This window comes from Phragmites australis, chromosome 9, assembly GCF_958298935.1.
Source record: "Phragmites australis chromosome 9, lpPhrAust1.1, whole genome shotgun sequence".
NCBI classification, from domain to species: Eukaryota; Viridiplantae; Streptophyta; class Magnoliopsida; order Poales; family Poaceae; genus Phragmites; species Phragmites australis.
Genome location: NC_084929.1, coordinates 1,323,914 through 1,349,047, shown reverse-complemented (window position 1 = coordinate 1,349,047; position 25,134 = coordinate 1,323,914). Strand labels below are relative to the sequence as shown.

General features: G+C 44.5%; 1 protein-coding gene and 1 pseudogene across 2 annotated transcripts; both read right to left on the bottom strand.

Annotated features, from left to right (window-relative positions):
• Nucleotides 1-1,315: 1,315 nt before the first annotated feature.
• LOC133928310 (nudix hydrolase 9) lies at nt 1,316-23,090 on the bottom strand. Of its 2 annotated transcripts, none has more exons than XM_062374577.1 (10): nt 22,920-23,090; nt 4,602-4,676; nt 4,455-4,511; nt 3,881-3,963; nt 3,664-3,722; nt 3,141-3,289; nt 2,474-2,611; nt 2,134-2,292; nt 1,944-2,048; nt 1,316-1,774 (listed from the first exon to the last, which is right to left on the bottom strand). In XM_062374577.1, exons 1-10 carry the CDS (start codon nt 23,013-23,015, stop codon nt 1,769-1,771), a joined length of 927 nt encoding a protein of 308 aa, XP_062230561.1. In that variant the 5' UTR covers nt 23,016-23,090; the 3' UTR covers nt 1,316-1,768. The 2 variants fall into 2 exon arrangements, with proteins under 2 accessions (XP_062230561.1, XP_062230560.1); XM_062374576.1 differs by lacking the exon at nt 22,920-23,090 and adding an exon at nt 5,098-5,311.
• Nucleotides 9,615-11,073, bottom strand: LOC133929661 (UPF0481 protein At3g47200-like; annotated as a pseudogene).
• Nucleotides 23,091-25,134: the final 2,044 nt, after the last annotated feature.

Here is a 25,134-nt window from a genome sequence, read left to right as displayed (position 1 = left end):
TAATCTCACCTGCTACTGGTAGCATCAACAAAATAGCCAAAAATATGCAACTGGATAGGAATCTCTCATGCCCGTTATCATAGTGGAAATATGCGATGAAATAATTCTTCCTTCTAGTGTCGTTTTGCTCTAATCTTGATCTAACCGAAATCACATATTTCATGAGACTAAAGCTTCTTTTATGAAATCCTTAGCTAAGCTCTAAGAGTCTATTTGGTTCACGGGATGAGTTCAGATGGAATCGCACCGTCCAACTTTTTTGGCTACAGCTAGTGTTTGTTTCATGGACGAGAGTGCATGGAGTGATCTAACGCTAGTTAATATTCAATTAGATGCTGAAAGAGCTTATCCGTGCGAAATCAGGTGGATGTAGCCATCCACATTCGTTCTTTGTTGGTTGGTAAGTGTGTATTTGTTTTTTCATTTAACTCTTGATTTTATTTGAGAGTATAAGAGTGAACTAAACATTATAAACATTTTAAAGAGTAAACTAAAACTCACTAGCAACTCGTTTTAATTAGTTTGATCTAAAAACCTTGAGCTAATATTTAATTAAAATTCTCTAAAGAAGCCTACTTTTATAACTTCTAGCAATTTTTAATGCCTCAAATAAATTCTCACAAATCTGAAAAAAAATCACTAATATTCTTCTCGTGTGATTTACTAATTTATAAAAAAGTTTTCAATCCTAGATTATTTGGTGAAAAAATAAGTCCCTTTATAACGCTCTATTTATATGTATTTTTATTATTTCAGGTGATATTCTCTTTTTAATTTAATTTGAATTCAAACAAATTCAAATATACATAAATTGATCCAAATACTTATGGAATGCCTATAAATATAAATAGATCATCATATCCATTCGAATCATACAAATTAAACAGAAAATTAGCTCATTATATCCACTATAATCTCACCAACTAAGCAGAAAATTAACTCATCCCATTCATCCTAACCAAACAGAAAATTAGATCATCACATTAAAAAAATATAGATAACTATACCCTATCTAATCTCGTACTACAACCAAATACATCCTAAGTGAATAATATCATAACAGAACCTCAATAGCGGGAGATTTGCGATCAAAATTTTAAAGTGAAGCCTTATTGGAATCAATGGCGTGCGAGTAACGTTAGTGCGTGTGTCAACTGTCGCACAAAAGATGTTCCCTTGCCAAGTAGATGTCAGTGGACCCTGGTGATGGATGGTTGCGTTGGCTTCCTCTGTGTATTGCAAGATTGACGGCGTATTATACAACATACGTAATCCCAACATGAGAGCGTACCCATGGGCCGTATGTTTCAGAATCTAAAGTAGAACATGAAGAGCAAGCATAATTGCACGCCTATGAATATGGTCACAATTGTTCAGGACCGTTTGACACGTGATATACTGAGCGAACACAGCCATCGGCGTTAGCCGGAAACTGAAACCTGAAAGACCATTACAGTCTACAAATCAGCTCTCCATGAAGTTGAACAGAGGAAAGCAACCTTGAGCACCTCAGTTAGCAAAGCAACAACAGATCAGGCACCACCACATCAGTCTTTAGTTTTTCGTTACAGTATGACAGGAAAAATTAAGCTTGCTACTCTTATTTCTTTCAGCACTCCCGCTAAGGGTCTAGCGAGCCCAACGAAGAAAGAAATAGCACATGTACTCCAAAGAAGTTGAATTTCAATACGATCGTGTTGCGCATCGTGTTTCTGTGAGCTGTGAATATCTCCACACTTATTTTGTGATATAGCACCACCATAATAATCTAGGCCTGCAAAGGAAATATCGGATAACTTTAACTCGCATAAGGAAATGACTTTGGTATAAGAGAAGACTGAAACTTGAAAGAGGACAAGGTCCCATAATCATTTGCAGCTTTGCAACACCACATGTATTAAAGCAATCTCCATCGAGTAAAATTGATAATGAGATACACTTACATCAATATGTTCAAAACTTTCGGCAGCATTCCTCATCAATTCATATAGAGCAAAGCCACCATTGTGGCAACCAGGCATCCGCTGGCTCATTCCTCGTAACTCATCCTGTAATTCAAAAACAACTTCAATGATCAGAAGCAACCAAAAGAAAGCTAAGAATCAAAAGAGTTGCTAGCGCAACTAAACTCACCACTGAGACCGCATATAGTTTAGTGGATTCATAGCCATCTTGAGCTCTAGAATAAAGTTCACTTACACCACTGGAATCAATGTTACATTTTGTAAAAAAGAATGCAGTTGGCCTAACATTCATTTCTCGGCGAGAAACTCCAATGAAGACAGGATCTGTCTGCAAAATTAAACGTTGGCAGTTAACGAACTTAGCAAGAAAATTCTGGACTGAAGAAATCTTCCTTGCATAGCAATTAGAAACAAGTTAAAACATCCTTTTCCATGGGGTCCTGTTCATGTATATACACCAGTATACACCACAAAAGCGTCATGGATTATATTTAAAGGCCTCCATTTACCAGGGAACTAGCAGGAACTCCAGTTTCCTCAACCACTTCACGGATGATCCCTTCAAACATCTCTTGTGAAACTCTTTCACTGAGACGAGCAAGGTCTTCTTCATCAGTTTGATGACCCATGATTCCAATTTCTTGAGGCTAATATAAACAAATAAAGCTCATAATTATGACATATGTACCTTACTGATCAAATACTCATCAATCCATAATCCTTTCAGGCTGTATAAACAGAATACTTTCCAGAACCACATTTCAATTATTGTATCAGCTTAAGTTTTTTCCAAGTTCTAAATTAGATTCCTCCACTAAAAGTCACTTCAGAGTCAGTATGATAACTGACAGGGAAAAAACACTTTCAAGCCATAAATAAGGCAGTAGTAATGCCTGATTTATTATTTCTAGTCATAAATTTCAATTATTGTCTCAATTTAAATTTTTCAAAGTTCTTCATTATCAGGTATAGCTTCCTCCTCTAAAAATCACTCCAAAGTCAGCATGCTAACTGGCAGAAGAACCACTAAATCAGGCAGTAGCAATGCCATTGTCTTCGTCATTTCAAAGTGTAACAGGAACTACACCTAGACCTATATTTGTAGATTAGTTCTATAAGCAAATCTTAACTTTCATCATTTGTGCCCAATACAGTGAAACGATCTTAAGAATTTACCTCCGAATGTCCTCCTGGGAAAACATAGTATCCAGGAAACTCCCCCACGTTGTAGCTCCTTTGCAGTACAATAATCTTTTCATCAGATGTTTCAACAATTGCACCATTGCCCAGTGGATTTGACATGTGTTGGCAATACACAGAATCATCTAACCCGATCAGATTGAAAGAGGAAATGTATTGGTCAAGATTGATCATTCTTATAATTCTGTACAAAGATTCACACCAGCTGTCTGAGCACACAAAGTACTAAGACAAACTATCTGATGACCAGTAAGTTCATCTTCATAATGGACTTGTATGCGTTAGAAAGAGAGAGCTTCTTAAAAAATGGAAGGCAAAACAGAGGGAACGAAATATACTTATCAAGGATTTACATTTCCGAAAGCTGAAGCAATGGAAGAAATAGATAGGTACTAGGAAGTGACAGGTCATGAAACTAGAAGACTCAAAAGTTTTGAGATGCAAAAGGCCCTGACACATAGAGCCAGGTGTGAATAAGTTATCTAATATTACAAATTACCTTCAGATGGGACCAAAAATTTCTCCCACAATGGATTGAGATTTGTTCCCACAAATGTCCTGTAGTGTGTAAGAAAACACAGTTGTTAAATAGAGGCATTCCGTTCAAATACTACACAGAAAGTTGTAGACGAAGAGATAAAAGTTGAAGAAATTTAGGCTGCCAGGATTTTGTTTCCGAAAAGCTGGTGAAATAGAATAAAGATGGTCAAACAAACCTGTAGTCTGTGAGACCCAAATGAAGTGAGACACAGTACTCCTGATTTGGGCCATCTTTGTGGTGCAAGGCATTTCCTCCGTACTGAAATTTGTGACTGTGGTCAAGGTTTGCAATCTTAATTCAAAATAATACATACCTGAACTTTTATAATGGCACATGGTTATCTATAAAAGAAAAATAAGAAATACTAAAAGAAGCTAAGACAAAAGTCATTGCTACTTAAAATTCATTGTTTGGCAGTTCCATAGTGATAATAAAAATGAAGATACTAGTTCATTTGGATGAATATGGTGTCTGGAATTGACTAGGAATTGCCTTTAGGTACTAGGTAGCACACACCTACTTTTTAATGTTAGCCTTGAACAGCGATGTTGAACAGATAGCGTGAAATTGATGTACAAATATTTTCACTATATGCAATCTCTGTATAGAGCATACTCCAAATCACATAACATGGTAGAAACATTTATTTTTTATGAGTTTAAAGGATGCGCTTATCACTAGTTGACAGCATCTCCATGTACAAGTAGAGCAAGAAAACAGCATAGTACAAAGATAGAACAGGTACATACCCGAAACTTTGTACCGTTGTACAACGATGGGTTCCGCTGATGCCTTTGGTTCCATATCTGCAAGATCAAAACATATGAATAACGACTACGGATGCATGCATTGGATAAACGTGCGATTGCGAAAAGGCACATCAATGGACACATTACCTCACTTATAGATTCCTCCAAGGTTGCATCTGGATGGGGAATCCTGTCGAATGACTGATCAAACTTAACCGAAACCTTCAGTTCACAACATCAGTCCTATCAGAATTGTGCTGTACTACTAGCAATCGTTGATAATAGGAATCACAGCAATAGAGCTCTACAAAATCTGTAACAAGATAAAGAAATCTACACGGCAGTTCCGGGCAATAGCAAGACACTTCCAAGCACTTTGGCGCTTTACTGCTCGCCATTTTTCTTGTTGAGAATTCTACATAGCTAGCTAAAATCAAATCCACTGTACATAGATTGGGGAACGACAATTGAGATGATAAGCATTCGCCGAGCCGGGAACCCAAAGGCGGAAATTCACAACACGAGCCAACCAAAAGTTGGGTTTTGCGGTCGTCCAATGGGGAAACTGCGGCAGGCGCCACTCCATGCAATCAGACGGAGGGAGGGAGAGGAAGGAGTAGTGAGACAGAGAGAGGGTACGCACGCTGGAGCGAGGAAGGCCGGCGGGGCAGGAGAGGAGGAGCTTGTACGCCATCCCGGGATCTGCTGCCGCGGCGGAGGTGGGGGCGGGGGAGGCCATGCGGCTGTTGAGGCGGGGGGACGAGGAGAGGGAGAGGTCCCTCAGAAAGGAGGCGAAAGAGGTGCTCTGCTCGGCAGCCTGAGAAAGACGAAGGATCCTTGACCGTCCGATCCAAAATCCAGTGCTTCAGACTTTAGACCCAAAGAACAATAAAAATAGAATAATTACAAATTTGCCACTGCTTTGAACTGTTATTGGAGCGATATTTTTGCAAAAAAAAATAAAAAACCAGTAGCAAATTTGCAAATGTCCAGAACCCATGCATCATCTAAAAATAAATAAATACAGAATTGAAATCGACAGAGTTCAACAAAATGTTTTTAACGTGAGATACCACTTTGTACAAGATCTTGAATTTCTTTTATACAAATGCAGGTACGCATGTTCTTCATCCATCTAGCTGAATGACAAATCAATTTAGCAGAGGCTGACAGGCCGTTCTGTTCTTGTTTTTTTTAACACGAGGATACCCCATTTCCATTACAAAAGCAATGGAATCAGGTATGTTTACAACTGCATCTTACAGCGGATAGGATGGAAGAAATAGAGTACGCACTAGATAAAGTTCAGCACATCAGAAAGGAAAAAAAGGTCCAAGAGTCTTCAGCTAAGCACGATGTTCATCAACCAAAGGGAGAGAGAGAATACAACTTCAGTTCCTGTCATCCTCTTCCAGCGGAGCCCGATCATCCTCCAGCTGAGTTTCACCTGGAAGAAGCACCAAGCGTCCTCCAGAATGTGGTTGCTGATGACCAGCGAGCACCTGAAGCGCGATTTGAAGGAGACCCTGAGCCCGCCCCTCGCAGAAGCTCTCCCCTGCTCATCACATGAAGCAAATCTGCCTAAATTTGGAGGAAAGTACAAGCATGAAAAACAATTTCACTCGGGTCATGAATCAACTTATGTTCAAAATATGCTTTATTACTAGCTTTCCAAATTGTCCAACAAATACCAGTCGAGCCAATCATATAGAAAGTGAAAAGTGGAATGTATTGCCTTGATTAATTTCAATGTACATTACACGGTTCTATTTATAGACTTCGTACAAGAGCGCCTGAGGCACTAGCCTACAGAGCTAACAGAATGTTGTTGACAGATGCGAGTGCGGCGTTGAGCTAAGTCCAAGGTAGTTGGACATGGCCTGGTCATCGGTGGTGATGAAAGCGTTGGAGAGGCTGAGTCCAATACTGTTGAACGTGACCTGGTGGACGGTGTGCTCTGAGAGAACCGGTCTGAGTCAGTAACTGGAGAATGCGTGCCCGTCGCAGTGGATGGCGAGTGCGGGCCAAGGACTCCAGGACCAGTAGCACCGGTCCAAGGGGAACTCCAATATTCTCCTGGAGGAACACCCCACATCAGGTAAGTCGATGAAGGGTAGAACGAAGATTGTGGATGACTGTCAAAAGAGGAGTTGCTGCCGTTGCGGCCGCCCTTCGAGCGACCACTGCCACGATTGCCATGACCGCGGCCACAATTGAAGCCAGATCTGGTGTGCTGAGTAGGAGTGTGCAGAGATCCAAAAGAGTCCCTGGAAATAGGAGCACCGTTTTTGGCAACGAGTGCTGACTCAGATTCTTGAGCAACGGAGCTGGCTTGAGACTTCTCGTCAAGCAGTAGGTGATCCTGAGCCTGTATGAAGGTTGGCAGCACCGAAAGGAGGGTCTTCAGGACAGTGAACCACAGGTTGGGGCCACGGATGAGCTGGTGAACGAGAGCCCACTCGGAGAAAGGTTGGTCGCAATTGGCAAGCGCGTTTGCAAGAGATTGCAACTTATGACAGTAGGTCGAGACCGAGAGATCACCTTCACAGAGGCCATGGAACTCAGGCTCAAGGTGCACCGCCCAACTAGGCTTGTTGCCGGAGAAGATCTCGGTGAGATGCTGCCAGACACCGAAGGGTTGTGGCGCTCGGCTTCATGACCATGTCAAGCAATTCATCGGAGATGGTGGCGTAGATCCACATTAGAACTGTGAGATTCTCCTTGATCCACTCCAGGTAATCATGGTGTGGCTCGTTGTCCTTGACGTGATTGAGAAGGTAGAAACGCCCAAGGATGATGAGAAACAAGGTTTGCCATTTGGTGAAATTGTTGGCTGCGATGTCAAGGTGGAAGGGGATCGAGGACTTGATGTGGATGCTGTGAATGGCTTGAGAGATTGGAACAGTAGTAGAGGTACTAGCCTGAGCGATGGGAATTGTGGGAGCCGATGGCGCTGAGGGAGCAGGAGGAGTTTCCATGGATGAGGAGGTGTCGTTAGAGCTCATAGCGCAAGAGAAACAAGGTCATAGGAAGGGGAAACGGATACCATGTAAAATGGAATGTATTGCCTTAATTGATTTCTATGTACATTACATGGTTCTATTTATAGACTCGATACAAGAGTGACTGAGGCGCTAGCCTACTCGAGAGCTAACAAAATGCTATTGAGAGAGATGCGAGTGCGATGCTGAGCTAAGTCCAAGGTAGTTGGATGTGGATAGGTCATCGGTGGCGACAAAAGCGTTGGAGAGGCTGAGTCCAAGACCGTTGAATGTGACCTGGTGGACGGTGTGCTTCGAGAGAACCAGTCGAAGTCAGTAGCTGGAGAATCCAAAGATAACAGAAAGATCAACCATTAGGTAGATAGGTTTTAGACTGGTACTGATGTATAGAGTTTTAGATTGTATCAACACCAATACAAAGGGCCATAAACCCCCAAAACTGATTTCGCAACAGGGCATAAGAAGAAAAGATGAATGCAATTTCCAGGCTAGGTACAAAAGACACAAGTTCCACCAACCCAATTGCGCTTGAGAAGATTATTCTTTGTAAGGCATAAGTTCTATTTAAAAACCACATGAACATCTTGATCTTATGAGGGATTTTGACTTTCCAAATATGAGTAAAAGGTTAGTTAGGATAATCTCTCACAAACCAATTGTAAAGTGACTTAACAGTATAGATGCCCTTTTTTTCATAGGTCCAAGATACCACATCATCAGTCTTAGATAACTGGATGTTCAAAACCCAGCTAAGAATCAAATATCACTGCCTCTGCCGTCCCAAGTAAAGCCATCTTAAAAATGAAAGATTCCAATTATTATCAAAACCAGAATGGACTAGGATCCTCTTATCAATACAAATGCCATACAAAACAGGGAATAAGTTAGTCCAAAGGTTGAGGAGTAATCCATAAGTCCTCCCAAAACCTGGCTAGTTTACCATACCCAGTTTAACTCTTCTGCCATTAAGGTATAAAGGTTTGATCTTAAGAAGACAAGTTCAGCATGGGGAATCATCAACTCTATGATGCATAGAAGCAATTGAGGAGTTATAGAGATATTTTTTTCTTTCTTAATAACCATTTGCCACATCCCGTCTTCATGTTCAAGACGCTACCACCATTTGCATAAAACAGCAAGATTCGTACGTCTCAAATCTTTAATCACAAGACAACCCTTCTTTTTAGGTCTATATATTTTAGACCATTTAACTAAATGATACTTCTTTTTAAGACCACCACCTTGCCAAAAAAACCCTACTCCCCCCGTTTAAGAATACAAGATGTATTTTATTTTGAAAAAATAAAACTTTATATATTTTGATCAACAATTAGTCAAATTATAAGTATGTTTAGTGTATAAAAATTATGCAACTAGATTCATATTTCAAAATGTTTTCCCTCCATTTTAGCTTTGTTAAACTATATATATTGTGAGAAAACAATGATCAATGTCTAACTTTGAAGACCGAGCCAAAACAAAATATGTCTTCTATTCTTAAATGGATGAAGTATCTCCTAGATCTACCCACCTTTTTTATGACTGCTTTAGGCCAACTCCAACAGCTACTCTAAAATTCTATCATCTAAAATACTATTACAATATCCTTTATCACTATTACAGCATCCCTCATTCCATCCATCTACAACAGATACTCTATATTGCATCCCCTATCTTCTCTCTCATATATTAAATTGGTTTTCTTTAACCGTTTCCTTCACTCCACCCCTCACCATCTCCTCTTTGTTCACTCCGCCCCCTCCCCCAGCTCCTCCCTCTGCCACCGCGCCCCCTCCCTCCCTTCGCAACCGCGCCCCCTCCGTCCTCCATCCACCACACCCCCTGTCTCCCTCCCATCATCTCCACACAGTAGAGCACAGCACCAGAACAGAGAAGAGCAGAGAGCTGCCGGTTAAAACCCAGTGCCGCTGGCCAAATCCCTGAGCCCAAGCCCAAATCCGACGGGCTCAAGCACTGAGCTAAGCCCTCTGGCACCTTCTTCCCCATCTCTCTAATGTTCCCATGTATCAAATGTCCATGTACCTAATGTCTAAGGCCAACTCCAGCGTAGTTCGTATCTAGTGCTACCGTGCGGATACAGGCTCTGCACGGCCTGCGAATGCTCTCCAGTTATCAATGTGCAGTGTACTAGGGCTGACCGGAACAATAAAAATTTCGAATTATTCTGTTCTTGTTTTAACCGCACAAGAACCAGATCGGAATTACCGTCGATCTGTTTATGAGACTTAAACGCGGTATAAGAGCGGACGATTAACTTGACAGGATAGCAGATTGGCAGGGCTTGCACGATCAACAAACAGTGCAACGAATGGCCATGGCTTGCTCGGTTACCGCTGGGGCTGCTTGAGAGAGAGGATGGTCTTGAAGAGCCCCACGAGCACACCGACGACGGAGAGCACGGTGATGATGGTCTTGATGTTCTTGTACAGGAACCTGTGCACGGCGATCCACACCCACCTCTCCCGCCTGTACTCCTCGAGGCGCTCGAAGACGTCGTAGTAGCGGTGGCCGATGCGCAGCTCCCTGGCGAGCTCCTTGAAGAATCGCAGCGTCTGAATGTCGCTGAACTCGCTAACAATGATGCCCCTGCCGCGCAGCTCCTGCACGTCCTCGGGCCTGTTCACGAGGAGTGCCACGACGGAGACGTAGGAGCTGATGGCGAAGTTGTCGGCGCGCGTCGCGCCCAGGCACGCCTCGTGCGCCGCCATGTTGAGGAGCCAGTATGCGGTCAGATCGTTCAGGACCACCGGCGCCAGGGAGAGCTCGCCGAAGAGGCCGAAGCGGTGACGGCGCTTGGACATGGTCATGTCCCCGAATTTTTTGGTCTTGGTGACGGTCAGCTTGACGCCCATCTCGGCGAGCTCCACCGCGGTGCTGGACACGGAAGAGAGGGTCGGGACGCGGAGGCTCTGGGTTCGCGCCGCGCCCACCTGACGACGGTGGAAGAGTCCGAGGAGATGCGGCGGTGGCTGGTCATGCTCTGGCTCTCCGGCCAGAGCCTGCTGAATTGGGTTGTTGCCGACGTCGAAGGCGGTCGCCATCAGAGCGAGGAACTTGTCCACTGGCACTTGAGGCCTGAACTCCATGAGGGCCTAGAGCACGAGCCAGGGGACCTGGTTCTCGAGCAGCAGGACGTCCCGCGCGATGGCGTCGACGCGGGTGTGCACCTCGGCCCTGGACACGAGCGGGTCCGCCTCCCGCGGCGCGTCGGGGTCGTCGGGGCACATGGAGGCCATGAACTGCAGCAGGAAGCAGCCGTCAGAAAGCATCATGTCGGCGAAGCAACCGTCGTCTATGCCCCGGAGCTCGTAGTCGTCGACGTAGCACCTGCGAGCATCTCCCGCCAAAGAGTCGATCTTTCCTCGGACCGCCTCAAGGGGCCGGCTCGCCACCCGGCAAAACTCCTCCAGGGCGACGCGCTTGGCCGCCTCCATCTTCTGGAGGTTGGGCGAGTCATGGTGGTAGGGGCCTACGGACACGGCGGTCGGGTTGGTGAGGTTCAACGGAAAGATTTGATGAAGGCTTTCAGGGAGCCTCTGGATGGTGGTGGCACTGCTGCTGCTGACTGGCTCGTTCCGCGGAAATCTGAAAGAAGCTTTAGAACAATAGCGAGCCATGGTCGGGCAAACTAGGGTACGCTAAATCTTCGGGCCACGAAGATGTGCATGCCCGCATACGCATATATAGGAGAAGATGTGCAAGAGCAAAACCTGACCTCAAGGAAGGCAGTTCCTAGGGTTGGAAATGGATGGCAGGAAATTCGAATTATCTGATTCCATATCCGTTAAAATACGAATATGGATATCTGTATCCGTATTCGTTTCTGAAATAGATACTAAAATGGATATATCCGAATTCGTTTTCGAGATTCGGATTCAAATATGGTTATCCGAATTCGAGATATATCCGATTCGTATCCGTATCTGCCAACCAGAGAACTAAATTCCAACCCAATCAAATTGAAACAAATTTCAGTCAAATTTCATCAAATTTCAGTTAAATTTGATCAAAAATTTAAATATCCAACATGAATTTTGAACAAAATTTCTAAAATTCCGGCCCAATCAAATTAGAACAAATTTCAGTCTAATTTTATCAAATTTCAATCAAAAATTTTCAAAAATTTAAATTTCCGACCTGAATTTCGAAGATCGAGTTGATATCCGAATGCGGACTCGTATTTGAACTATCCGATTCGTATTCGTATTCGAGGATATCCAGATCCGTATTCACATTCAAATTAAAATGTGATAAATCGTACTATCCGAATTCGATCCGTTTCCATCCCTAACAGTTTCCATGCATGTTCTGTGCTGCGAGGATCTATCGGACATTTAATGCAGGAGGGTAAAGCAGAATTCGATTCTAGCGTTTCTGTTCGATCCGGATGCTCCATCAGCTTGACAACACAAAAGGTTCCAACTGACTTAGCATTGTGAGATCAAGTGTGATGAAAAATTGATTTAGTAATAAAATTGGTAAAACAAGGTTATTTAGCATTATGGCATAAGTGATGCATATGTGTTGCTAATATGTTGCTTGAATATGTTTGTGGTAGCATAGTAATATTTGCGATTTTAATATTGATACAATATACTTATATTAGTAGTGTTGTATGGACCGATCTTGTATCAAGTTGAGAAAAAATTGTGCTTTTGTGTTTTTTCATGTGCAGTGAATGAAAGCGAAATGGAACTAGATTAAGTGAGGAATTGAAATTTTAGTAATCAAAGATGTCATACGAGGCGTTTGGATTAGAGAACAATGCAAGGTTATAAACGTGCGACCAGGGCCGGCTCTGGGGCAGGGCGGGCGGGGTTACTGCCCCGAGCACCCGGAATCCAGGGCATGAGCGTGTCCGCCTCCGGCGACGCGTTTGGGTCGTCGGGGCACATGGAGGCCATGAACTGTAGCAGGAAGCAGCCGTCCGAAAGCATAATGTCGGCGAAGCAACTGTCGTCCATACGAGCGAGCTTGCGGTCGTCGGCGTAGCACCTGCGGGCGTCTCCGGCCAAAGATACCATCTTTTCTCGGACCGCATCACGGGGCCGGCTTGTGATCTGAATCTTACATGGCAGAAATTTCCAAGGAGATGCTCCACCCGCTTGACGACACAAAAAGGTACGCAGGCAGGCATGCGTCACCTGACGTGACGCTCATCGGTGAAGTCACAGAAAATAATATCTATTCCTCAGGGCTCCACACAAAGTAAGCATCGCTTCCTCTTTCGCTTGAATTGATTTTTTTACCCTTAGTCTTTTTCAAAGAACTTTTTCCTTAGTCAAACTCGGTCATGTTTCTTAGAGGTAGAGCACATATATTCCCGAACGGGCCATAAAAGAAAGAGAACGACAACAGAGGATTAGCAGTCACTCGGATTTTCATCGTCACTCCTGTTGACTGGCTTGTTGTATGGATAACGGAACGGAAGGGAATACGATTGCGGACATGGTATCGAGGAAAAGGAAGATTTAGGTGGGCATGGTATCGACGAAAAGGAAGATTTAGGAGGGTAAGGGAACACCGAGGAGGAGGGCGCACGGGTGGTGGCACTGCTCCTGCTGACTGACGCGTTGTATGGATAACAAAATGAAAACGAATTCGAATGCGGATTCATGATCGAGGAAAAGGAAGATTTAGGTATCGAGAAAAAGGAAGATTTAGGAGGATAAGGTAACGCGGAGGAGGAGGGCGCGCTAGTGATGGCACTGCTCCTGCTGACATGTTGTACGAATAACGCAACGAATACGAATGCGGATTCTCGATCGAGGAAACGAAAGATTTAGGTGGACATGGTATCGAGGAAAAGGAAGATTTAGGAGGATAAGGGAATGCGGAGGAGGAGGAGGAGGGCGCGCTGGTGGTGGCACTGCTCTTGCTGACTGGCGCGTTGTACGGATAACAGAAAGAATACTGCTCTAGTGTCTTTGACATGGCCAGGATTAATAGGAGGAGCAGGATAGCTAAATCTTCGGGCTTGTGATCTGAATCTTCCCGCAAGATAGAGCGACGAAGATGCATGCCCGCATATATAGAAGAAGGAGCAGTAGTTTAGGTTTGATTCAGACATTTCCAAGATGCTCCATCAGCTTGACAACATTAAAAATTGATTTAGTGATAAATTTGATAAAACAAAGTGATTTAGCATGATGACATAATGTGTCCATGTATTGCTAATATGTTACTTAGATATACTCGTAGTAGCATAGTAATATATGTTGATTTGATGTTGATGTAATATACTTATATGAGTGATATTGTATGAATTGATCTTGAATTAAGTTAGAAAAAATTTATACTTGTATATATTTTTATGTTTTTTCATGTGGAGATGTTTCTTGAGGATAAACATAGTTGATGACAGTAGATTGGAACTAGATCTGGGGAAGGACCAGGTCTTACAGACATGTATGCATTTCATGCGGGATTTTTAGGCTGAGAACAGTGCATATAAAGTGGAGGTTTCAGACTTGCAACTGGTTGCGTCATTGGTAGGACAGCTATACGCGTGGTCATGGCACAAGAAGAGTTGTCATACATGCATGTGTTTATTTGCAGGCGTTCATGTTTGCGGGTCCCATGTGTGTGTGTGTGAAGTCACATGCAAGGTGGTTGTGTGCCTGTGCATTATTAAGTCATGCATGTGCGTGTGTACTTCGTATTAGTTCATCAGGGCTAGTTAGTTGCGAATTCAAAAAAAGATATATTTAGTTATTTCTATTTACTGTTGTCGTATAGTTTAACGAGTGTAAATATATAGTTTTATTCCGATTTGGATGATACATGCTCTTGCATCTATTTATATAGACGGGTTCCTGCATCAGCTGGCTTTCATTCAGCCCGAGTATACGATACAGGCAAATCAAAACCCATCCTAACAACCAAACAGTGCAACTGTTACATACGTGTCTATAGGATGTGGGCTCGGAACAGCTGGGCATGGGACTCGGTCACGTGTGAGAGTCAAGTATTGCAATGATCCAACAGTACGGTTGCTTCTGCAGGGTCTAACAATTTTCCTTCTGAAATTGATAGCTTTTCTGAAGTGGACATTGGACTGGTAACTAGCTTGCATAGAGTCATACCAAATTTCTTGAGATATCATTGATGTACTCGGACTATGATTCGCTTATAATATCATCATGTTTCTTTACTCATCGAGATCCTTGAGTGCAAAATCTGATTGTAGTTCACCAAGAAGACCTACAATGGCTTGATCTGATGAGCTTGTAATTATGATGTGATCTACATAAATGAGTATGTACACCACAAATTTTCCACTATTGAAGATGAACAATGATATATTAGTACGGGAAGACACAAAACCAATATCCTCAAGTTTGGTACTCAATCTTGAGTACCACGCACGAGGCGCTTGTTTGAGACCATATAAAGCTTTATCAAGACAACACATATGCTGAGGTAGCTTCGCACTTTCATACCTAGGAGGTTGTCTCATGAACACCTCTTCTTCTAGAACGCCATGTAGAAACACATTCTGCACATTCGGCTGTCAAAGACTGCACCCCTTTGATACAACTAAGGACAAAATAAATGAATAGTAGCAAGTTTCACCACAGGACTGAAAGTATCCTCATAATCTATTCTATATCTCTGTTTGAAATCCTTTGCAACCAATCTAGCTTTATATATATATCAATGCTACCATCAGCTTTCTTCTTTACCTTATAGATCCACTTATAGTCAATGACATTTTGTCGTCGATCAGGTGGAACAAGCCGCCACATTTGATTGTGAATGAGTGCGCTGTATTCTTCATCCATTGCATGCTTCCAATTTGGATTACTCAATGCAGCTATTAGTGAATCAGGCTCCTCAGACTCCTCATGTGTGCATACACTACTACAGAAAATACATTCACTGCCGGCTCTAAAACCACATTCACTGCCGGTTTTGGAGCCAGCAGTGGGCAACGAGCAATGAAAGCCCTTGACTATCACTACAGGCCCAGGGACCGGCAGTTAAGGGGGTTATCACTGCCAGCTGAAGGCTTCAGCCGGCAGTGATAGTCAGTCCCCGATTGACATTTTTTGACCAAAAAAAGCGATTTTTTTGCTCGACCAGGCACCCCCCCCCGCGCCCACACCGTCACAAGTCACAAGATTTTTCAAATGAAATATGCGCACGTGGGGTTCATGGCACTCAAACCCAGGACCTCCCAGCTCGTGCGATATGTCCTTACCATCCCACCATAGAAGTACTAGTGAAAATAATAGCATATGCAATCCTTTTAATCTCTTCTGTCTAAAACTTCAAATGATTATTTGAACACCTAAATACTTCAAATGAAAAAGTTTTCAACTACAAAGTTGTACATCTCATCGAAGACTATAATTTTCATATAAAGTTTATACCCATACGACTTTGTATGAAAAAGTTATGATTTTTTTAAGATAAGCTGTCATCCATTATCACTGTCGGTTCGTAACATGGACCGACAGTGATACTTGATGAACTATCACTGCCGATCCATGACTAGAACCAGTAGTGATAGTCAAGTTTCACTACTAGTTTATAAAAAGGACCAGCAGTGACAGTATTACTGCCTGTTCTTTTCGAATGGACTTTTAGTGCCGGTCCTTGATACGAACCGGTAGTAATACTCTATCATTATCGGCTCGTAAGGAACTGAGAGTGATAGGCTGGCATATAACGTCTATTCTATAGTAGTGATATGTGACCTTGAGGGACCTAGAGCCGCAAAAGGAAGCATGTTCTCGTCAAAAACAACGTCACGTGAAATATAGATATAGCCAGTGGATATATCAAGACATTTGTATCCTTTGTATAAGGGACTACATCCGAGAAACACACATTGTTTAGAAGGGAATTGTAGCTTTTGTTGATTGTATGGCCAAAGGTTGGGCCAACAAGCGCAACCGAAAGTTTTTAGGAAGCCATAATCAGGTTTTTCCCCTAGGAATTTTTCCAAGGGCATCAAAAGGTTAATCGTCCTTGTGGGTAATCGATTTATAAGAAAAGTGGCAGACAGGAAGGATTCATCCCAAAATTTGAGAGGCATGGAAGAATGCGCAAGAAGGGCTAAGCCAACCTCAACAATATGGCGATATTTTCATTCGGCTGAACCATTTCGTTGGTGTGTGTAAGGACAAGAGACTCTATGCGCAATGCCAATATTTTGAAAGAAGGGATGTAGTTTATGATATTCATCATCCCAATTAGTTTGGACACAAAGGATTTTCTGTCCAACTAAACGTTCGGCAAGCATTTGGAATTGGAGAAAAATGTGTAGCACATCAACTTTACTCTTAAGTAAATACATCCAATTATATTTGGTAAAATCATCAATAAAGCTAACATAATACTTGTTTCCACCAACAGAACGAGGAGTAGGTCCCCATAGATTAGAAAAAATAAGTTCCAACGGAAAAGATGGAACTTTATTAGATACCGAGTATGGTAACCTGTGATTTTTAGCCTGTTGACAGGCATCACACACGGACTCACTGCTTGATGTGCTAGCAAAAGGTAAATTATTTGAACTAAGAACTTGTTGGACGATGTTGAACGATGGATGACCTAGACGACTTTGCCACCTCTCCTTGGTAGGTTTGACAGCTGAAAGACCACTCTGGTGTGTGACTGCAGAACTAGTCTTGAGAGGGTAAAGACCACTTTCACATGGGCCGCGAAGGAGGGTTTTCTTTGTGTTCTGATCCTTAATAAGAAAGTAATCAGGGTGAAACTCAAGAAGGGCATTGTCGTCTAGGGCAAGACGGTGAATACACAAGAGATGTTTTGCAACTTGAAGGACATGTTGAATATTTTTAAGATCCAAATCACGATATAGGGTTTTGAAATTAGCATTACTAACATGACTAATGGACATACATGACCCGTTTGCGGTCTGCACCTGTTCGCGACCATGATACTTATCACACATCGTTAGCCTATTGAGGTCGCTGGTGATGTGGTCTGTCACCCCCGTATCCGTGTACCAGTTGGTGTTGAGGTTGTAGGCCGTAGTCGTAACCGAGTTCACCACTCGACTATCCTGGTCAACAGACTCATCAAATTTGTACCAACACCTCTTAGCATCGTGACCAACCTAGTGTTCAGCATGCATCAACATATGGAACCCCGCAATCCTTGTTGTATACACATAAAAAATCAGCAAAAATAAAGAAAATGTGTGTGTATGTGTCGGAGGGTGAACTCCTCAAGCGGGGATCCGGAGGGACCTCCTTTGAGATTCGGCCGGGGGGATGATTCTGAATCCGCTTCGCAGGTGAAATAAATGAGAGTAATGAGATGCAGGTGGAGGTGGAATGATCGAATGCAGGAAATAATAAATGCTCTGAAAATTTTTAGACAGGTTCGGACCGCACTGAGCGTAACACCCTACGCCTGTGTGTATGCTATAAATGCTATGAGAATGTTTCTCTGAGTATCTGCTGGGTTACAAGAATATTTGTCTAGTCTAGAGCTTCGTCCTCCTTGTTCTTCGGCTGATCTCGAACTGGTCTCGGTCTCAGCTTCGCCTTGAACTTAGCTCGTACTGAACTTCGTTCGTCCTTCACTTCCTTGTCTTTCCCCGGGGAGCCCGCCCAGCTTAAATACCAGCCGGGGCGATGGCGTGCCCAGAAAGGATGGCGCGAGCTCCGATGCGCCATAAATGGAAAACAACCATCATGGGCTGCTACGCGAGGTGACGGGGAGGGTTGAAACGCGCCCCCGTCCGGTCTTGTTCGTCATCATGCCGTTTTTCAATGGGCGCCGCGGGGAGGGCCCACCGGTCAGCCACCGAGCAGCCCGACGTGCCCGCCCGGTCAGAGCAGGTCTGACACAGCAGGGTGGCAGGTGGGACGCCTCGAGCTCTGTGACGTTATCCCGAGGCGTGCCGGATGACGCGGGATGGGACCCGCACATTAAATCTCCCCACGCCTCCCTGTCAGGCCGTGGCAAGGACTGACAGCAAGCGTGGGGGGAGCAGTTGGAAGTGACAGACCACGCGCCCTCTTAAATGCAGCATCGGACCTCTCACCAGCTGACACCTCACCGCTGGGCCTCTGTGGGGGCCACCGGCGAAGGACTTCTCAGGCCCTCAGGGAACCGAGTGCTCGGGGGCCACTGTTCGCCGCCCCGAGCACTCTCTCCCGGATATGCCCTTTCTTGGTCCTCGAGGAACCGAGTGCTCGGGGACTATTGTTCACGGCCCCGAGCACTCTCTCCCGGGTCTAACTGTTCGGTTCCTCGGGGAACCGAGTGCTCGGGGGCCACTGTTCATGGCCCCGAGCACTCTCTCCCGAAACTGACTTCCCTTGGGTCCTCGGGGGACTCGGGTGCTCGAGGGCCACTGTTCGTAGCCCCGAGCACCCTCTTCCCGGTACTTGGCTTTCCTTATCGTCGGGGGACTTGAGTGCTCGGGGGCCACCGTTCGTAGCCCTGAGCACTCTCTTCCCGGTACTTGGTCTTCTCGAGTCATCGGGGAACTCGGGTACTCGGAGACCACTATTCATGGCTCCGAGCATCCTCTCTCGGGACTTGGTCTTCTCGCACCTCGGGGAGATAACCCCCACGGAAGGGGCGCCATGTGGCACTCTGTGATTCTGATCTCGGGACTCGGGGACCCCTGGTTCCTGTGTCACCGATAGTATGTAGCTTAATTTGGAGAGAGAAAATTAAGCAAAATACAAAGGCAGATTTGTTTTACTTAATAAACCCTATCAGATAGAATAAAATAGCTACAACTCTTAACTTACCAAGAGTCATAATATAAAGTCTCTAGCTTCTCAATTCAAAACGCTGCAACTGGCATGATACATATACATCAGTTGCTGCTAGACTAAACTGAACAGATGTTGGAAAAATAGATCCCATCAAACTTGAAATTTTGCTTATCTATTCACTATAATTTTGCTACTTTCAATCACACACATGGATCAAAAATTGATAAGTGAAATCATTTTTCCAAACCGATACATTGTCTGTAGGTGGCTGAGCTTCCTAATGCTACGGGACATTGTCCCTGGTAATCCATTTTTGGCCCCTTGCCTGCAACTCTAATAAACCAATCCAAACACCATGTATCACCATCATTCGTTCGTAACAAAACATAACAGAAAAAACCAAAGTCTCCTAGCATTCCATCGATCCTGACATGAAAAAGGGAGGAGAGGCCAAACTGCATAGATTAAGGCACAAATTCAGGGGGGGGGGGGGGGCGCTCACCATAGGAGGACGAATCTGCCAGGGAGCACACAAACATGGACCCATTTGCAAGATTCGAAGGAGTTCATGCCGCCTCCACATAGAAGGCAAACAGCTCCTCCAGCACTTCTAACTCGTCATCGTTATCGTCTAGATCTGGTTGCGTTGCCGACGCGACAGGGGTCAGGGCCATCCACAGCCACCCAAATCCATTAGAAACTCACTACCACATCAGAAATAATAATAAAAAAAGCAATCCCATCGCTCTGCTAAACCGATGAAAAGCACAAGTGTTCCACAAACCTCATCCTGGTTCGAATATGGCATTCCTGAGTTCAATCCGCAACAAATTGTATATATATATATATATATATATATAGAGAGAGAGAGAGAGAGAGTTGGGGACAAGAACGAGCTACTGCCGATCTGCTTGCTCCAGTGCCTGTTGCACTGCACGTACCGGCCGTCGCCTAAGAGCAGCTCCAACCCACCCCTTCTCGACTCACTATCCTATTTTTTTTAGCTCCAACCCACCCCTTCTCGACTCACTATCCTATTTTTTTTAGCAAACGTAGCAAAAACAGGTCTCCAATCGGCTCGCTACTTGCCTCGCTAACTTTAGGAGCTCGCTATTTCGTCGTCCCCGCACACCACATCTAGGGAGACTGCTCCGCTCGCTATCCTGGACGATAGCTGCGTTCCCGCCCCACCAAGACCCAGGTTCGCTCCTCCTTCCCCTTCCCGGCTTCCTATGGTTCCTTCTCCCCGTCCCGTAGGCCCGAGCGCTGGCTCAATGATGCGCCACCATCGCTGTAGCCGCACGTCGCCGCTCCTGAAGCCGCGCGCCGCCGCCCACCACTCGCGCTACCACCCCTTTCGCCGCTGCCCCTGAAGCCACGCACCACCGCCCACCTCCCGCACGGGCCGTCGTCGGGGGTCTCCGGCATGGGCTACATGGGAGCTCGGGCATCCCGCAGCGCCGCCCGGCCATCCTCTCATAGCGCATGCAGGCCGTAGTGCCGCCCGGCCGTCGTGCTCTACTCATTTTGCAGAGATTAGAGAGAGGAGGATTGGGAGAGAGAGGAGGAATAGGGAGAGATTACAGAGAGAAGGAACTACAAGGCGAATGACTTGGTCTAGGAGCCAGGTGAATGGCCATGCATATATAGAACTGTAAAATATAGCCGTCGGAAATCTAGCAGTTGGAAATATAGTCGTTGAATATAAAACGGTTAGAACTATTTGGTAGTTACAAGATATTAATAAAATATAGGTGAGTGGAGTTGGTAGTTACAAGATATTAATAAAATATAGGTGAGTGGAGAATAGAGAGCTAAATTTAGGGAGTGGATTGGAGCGCGCTGAGAAATAGGGAGGGAATCATGATAGGGAGCTCCCTACATGGAGGAAATAGGGACGCAAATTTAAGGAGTGAGTTGGAGATGCTCTAAGCGAGCCTGTCGATATGCGCATGCACCATCTGGGCTTCCGTTGAGCCACCGCCACACGCGTAGGGCAGCAGGTTGGTGGATGAGAGAGGGAGAGAGACGGGAATGGAGAGGAAAGGGACTCGTCCTCTCCACGCTGTGACAAAAACAGATGTCTCTATCACCACAGTAATCCGCTTCGGTTCAAAGCCAATGAATCGCAATCCCACGGTCCTGGAGGTGTGCAGGTCGAAAACCTAACGCATGCATGATCGAAATTTAGATTTTACCATGGAAGAAATAGATAGGTACTAGGAAGTGAAAGGTCATGAAACTAGAAGACTCAAAAGTTTTGAGATGCAAAAGGCCCTGACACATAGAGCCAGGTGTGAATAAGTTATCTAATATTACAAATTACCTTCAGATGGGACCAAAAATTTCTCCAACAATGGATTGAGATTTGTTCCCACAAATGTCCTGTAGTGTGTAAGAAAACACAGTTGTTAAATAGAGGCATTCCGTTCAAATACTACACAGAAAGTTGTAGACGAAGAGATAAAAGTTGAAGAAATTTAGGCTGCCAGGATTTTGTTTCCGAAAAGCTGGTGAAATAGAATAAAGATGGTCAAACAAACCTGTAGTCGTGAGACCCAAATGAAGTGAGACACAGTACTCCTGATTTGGGCCATCTTTGTGGTGCAAGGCATTTCCTCCGTACTGAAATTTGTGACTGTGGTGAAAGTTTGCAATCTTAATTCAAAATAATACATACCTGGACTTTTATAATGGCACATGGTTATCTATAATAGAAAAATAAGAAATACTAAAAGAAGCTAAGACAAAAGTCATTGCTACTTATAAATTCATTGTTTGGCAGTTCCATAGTGATAATAAAAATGAAGATGCCAGTTCATTTGGATGAATATGGTGTCTGGAATTGACTAGGAATTGCCTTTAGGTACTAGGTAGCACACACCTACTTTTTAATGTTAACCTTGAACAGCGATGTTGAACAGATAGCGTGAAATTGATGTACAAATATTTTCACTATATGCAATCTCTGTATAGAGCATACTCCAAATCACATAACATGGAAGAAACATTTATTTTTTATGAGTTTAAGAGGAGGTGCTTATCACTAATTGACAGCATCTCCATGTACAAGTAGAGAAGGAAAACAGCATAGTACAAAGATAAAACAGGTACATACCCGAAACTTTGTACTTTGGTTCCATATCTGCAAGATCAAAACATATGAATAACGACCACGGATGCATGCATTGGATAAACGTGCGATTGCGAAAAGGCACATCAATGGACACATTACCTCACTTATAGATTCCTCCAAGGTTGCATCTGGATGGAGAATCCTGTCGAATGACTGATCAAACTTAACCGAAACCTTCAGTTCACAACATCAGTCCCATCAGAATTGTGCTGTACTACTAGCAATCGTTGATAATAGGAATCACAGCAATAGAGCTCTACAAAATCTGTAACAAGATAAAGAAATCTACACGGCAGTTCCTGGCAATAGCAGGACACTTCCAAGTACTTTGGCACTTTACTGCTCACCATTTTTCTTGTTGAGAATTCTACATAGCTAGCTAAAATCAGATCCATTGTACATAGATTGGGGAACGACAATTGAGATGATAAGCATTCGCCGAGCCGGGAACCCAAAGGCGGAAATTCACAACACGAGCCAACCAAAAGTTGGGTTTTGCGGTCGTCCAATGGGGAAACTGCGGCAGGCGCCACTCCATGCAATCAGACGGAGGGAGGGAGATGAAGAAGGAGTGAGACAGAGAGAGGGTACGCACGCGGGAGCGAGGAAGGCCGGCGGGGCAGGAGAGGAGGAGCTTGTACGCCGTCCCGGGATCTGCTGCCGCGGCGGAGGTGGGGGCGGGGGCGGCCATGCGGTTGCTGAGGCGGGTGGACGAGGAGAGGAAACAGGTGCTCTGCTCGGCAACCTGAGGAAGACGAAGGATCTGGCTTTTGCCGCTACCCTTGACCGTCCGATCCAAAATCCAGTGCTTCAGACTTTAGACCCAAAGAACAATAAAAAAATAATAATTGCAAATTTGTCACTACTTCGAACCGTTGTTGAAAACTTCTTACTAGAAAATTATAAAAATATCATCAAAACTATTATTCAAATAGCATTCTCGTAAAAAATAAAAAACCAATTACAAATTTGCAAATGCCCCAAACCCATGCATCATCTAAAAAAAAAGCAGAATTGATATCGACAGAGTTCAACAAAATGGTTTTAACGTGAGATACCACTGTACAAGATCTTGAATTTCTTTTATACAAATGCAGGTACTGCATCCATCTAGCTGAATGACAAATCAATTTAGCAGAGGCTGATAGGTTGTTCTGTTTTTTTTTTTAACACGAGGATACCCCATTTCCATTACAAAAGCAATGGAATCAGGTATGTTTACAACCGCATCTTACAGCGGATAGGATGGAAGAAATAGAGTACACACTACTAGATAAAGTTCAACACATCATAAAGGGAAAAAAAAGTCCAAGAGTCTTCAGCTAAGCATGATGTTCATCAACCAGAGGCAGAGAGAGAAGACAACTTCAGTTCCTGTCATCCTCTTCCAGCGGAGCCCGATCATCCTCCAGCCGAGTTTCACCTGGAAGAAGCACCAAGCTTCCTCCAGAATGTGGTTGCTGATGACCAGCAAGCACCTGAACCGCGGTTTGAAGGAGACCCTGAGCCCGCCCCTCGCAGAAGCTCTCCCCTGCTCATCACATGAAGCAAATCTGCCTAAATTTGGAGGAAAGTACAAGCATGAAAAACAATTTCACTCGACTCATGAATCAACTTATGTTCAAAATAGGCTTTATTACTGGCTTTCCAAATTGTCCAACAAATAGCAGTAATGAAGGAAGCCAATGATATAGAAAGTGAAAAGTGGAATGTATTGCCTTGATTGATTTCAGTGTACATTACACGGTTCTATTTATAGACTTCGTACAAGAGCGCCTAGCCTACAGAGCTAACGAAATGTTGTTGAGAGATGCGAGTGCAGCGCTGAGCTGAGTCCAAGGTAGTTGGACGTGGTCTGGTCATCGGTGGTGATGAAAGCGTTGGAGAGGCTGAGTCCAATACTGTTGAACGTGACCTGGTGGACGGTGTGCTCTAAGAGAACCGGTCTGAGTCAGCAACTGGAGAATGCGTGCCCCGTCGCAGTGGATGGCGGGTGCGGGCCAAGGACTCCAGGACCAGTAGCATCGGTCCAAGGGGAACCTTAATATTCTCCTAGAGGAACACCCCACATCAGGTAAGTCGATGAAGGGTAGAACGGAGATTGTGGACGACTGTCAAAAGAGGAGTTGCTGCCACTGCGGCCGCCCTTCGAGCGACCACTTGCCACGATTGCCACGATCGCGACCACAATCGAAGCCAGATCCGGTGTGCTGAGTAGGAGTGCGCAGAGATCCAGAAGAGTCCTTGGAAGTAGGAGCACCGTTTTTAGCAACGAGTGCTGACTCGGATTCTTGAGCAATGGAGCTGGCTTGAGACTTCTTGTCAAGCAGTAGGTGATCCTGAGCCTGTATGAAGGTTGGCAGCACTAAAAGGAGGGTCTTCAGGACAGTTAACCACAGGTTAGGGCCACGGATGAGCTGGTGAACGAGGGCCCACTCGGAGAAAGGTTGGTCGCAATTGGCAAGCGCGTTTGCAAGAGATTGCAACTTATGACAGTAGGTCGAGACCGAGAGATCACCTTCACAGAGGCCATGGAACTCAGGCTCAAGGTGCACCGCCCAACTGGGCTTGTTGCCAGAGAAGATCTCGGTGAGATGTTGCCAGACACCGAAGGGTTGTGGCGCTCAGCTTCATGACCATGTCAAGCAATTCATTGGAGATGGTGGCGTAGATCCACATTAGAACTATGAGATTCTCCTTGATCCACTCCAGGTAATCATTGTGTGTGTCGGAGGGTGAACTGCTATCGCAGAGATCCTGAGGGACCCCTTTTTGAGATTCAGCCGGGGGGATGATTCTGAATATGTTTG

Bases quoted from the DNA above. Each gene is read 5' to 3' on its own strand.
- LOC133928310 (XM_062374577.1), bottom strand. From the start codon at position 23,015: ATGGCCGCCCCCGCCCCCACCTCCGCCGCGGCAGCAGATCCCGGGACG. The intron at 4,677-22,919 runs GTGCGTACCCTC...TGTGAACTGAAG, and splicing joins CCGGCCTTCCTCGCTCCCGC to GTTTCGGTTAAGTTTGATCA. The intron at 4,512-4,601 runs GTAATGTGTCCA...TTGATCTTGCAG, and splicing joins TGGAGGAATCTATAAGTGAG to ATATGGAACCAAAGGCATCA.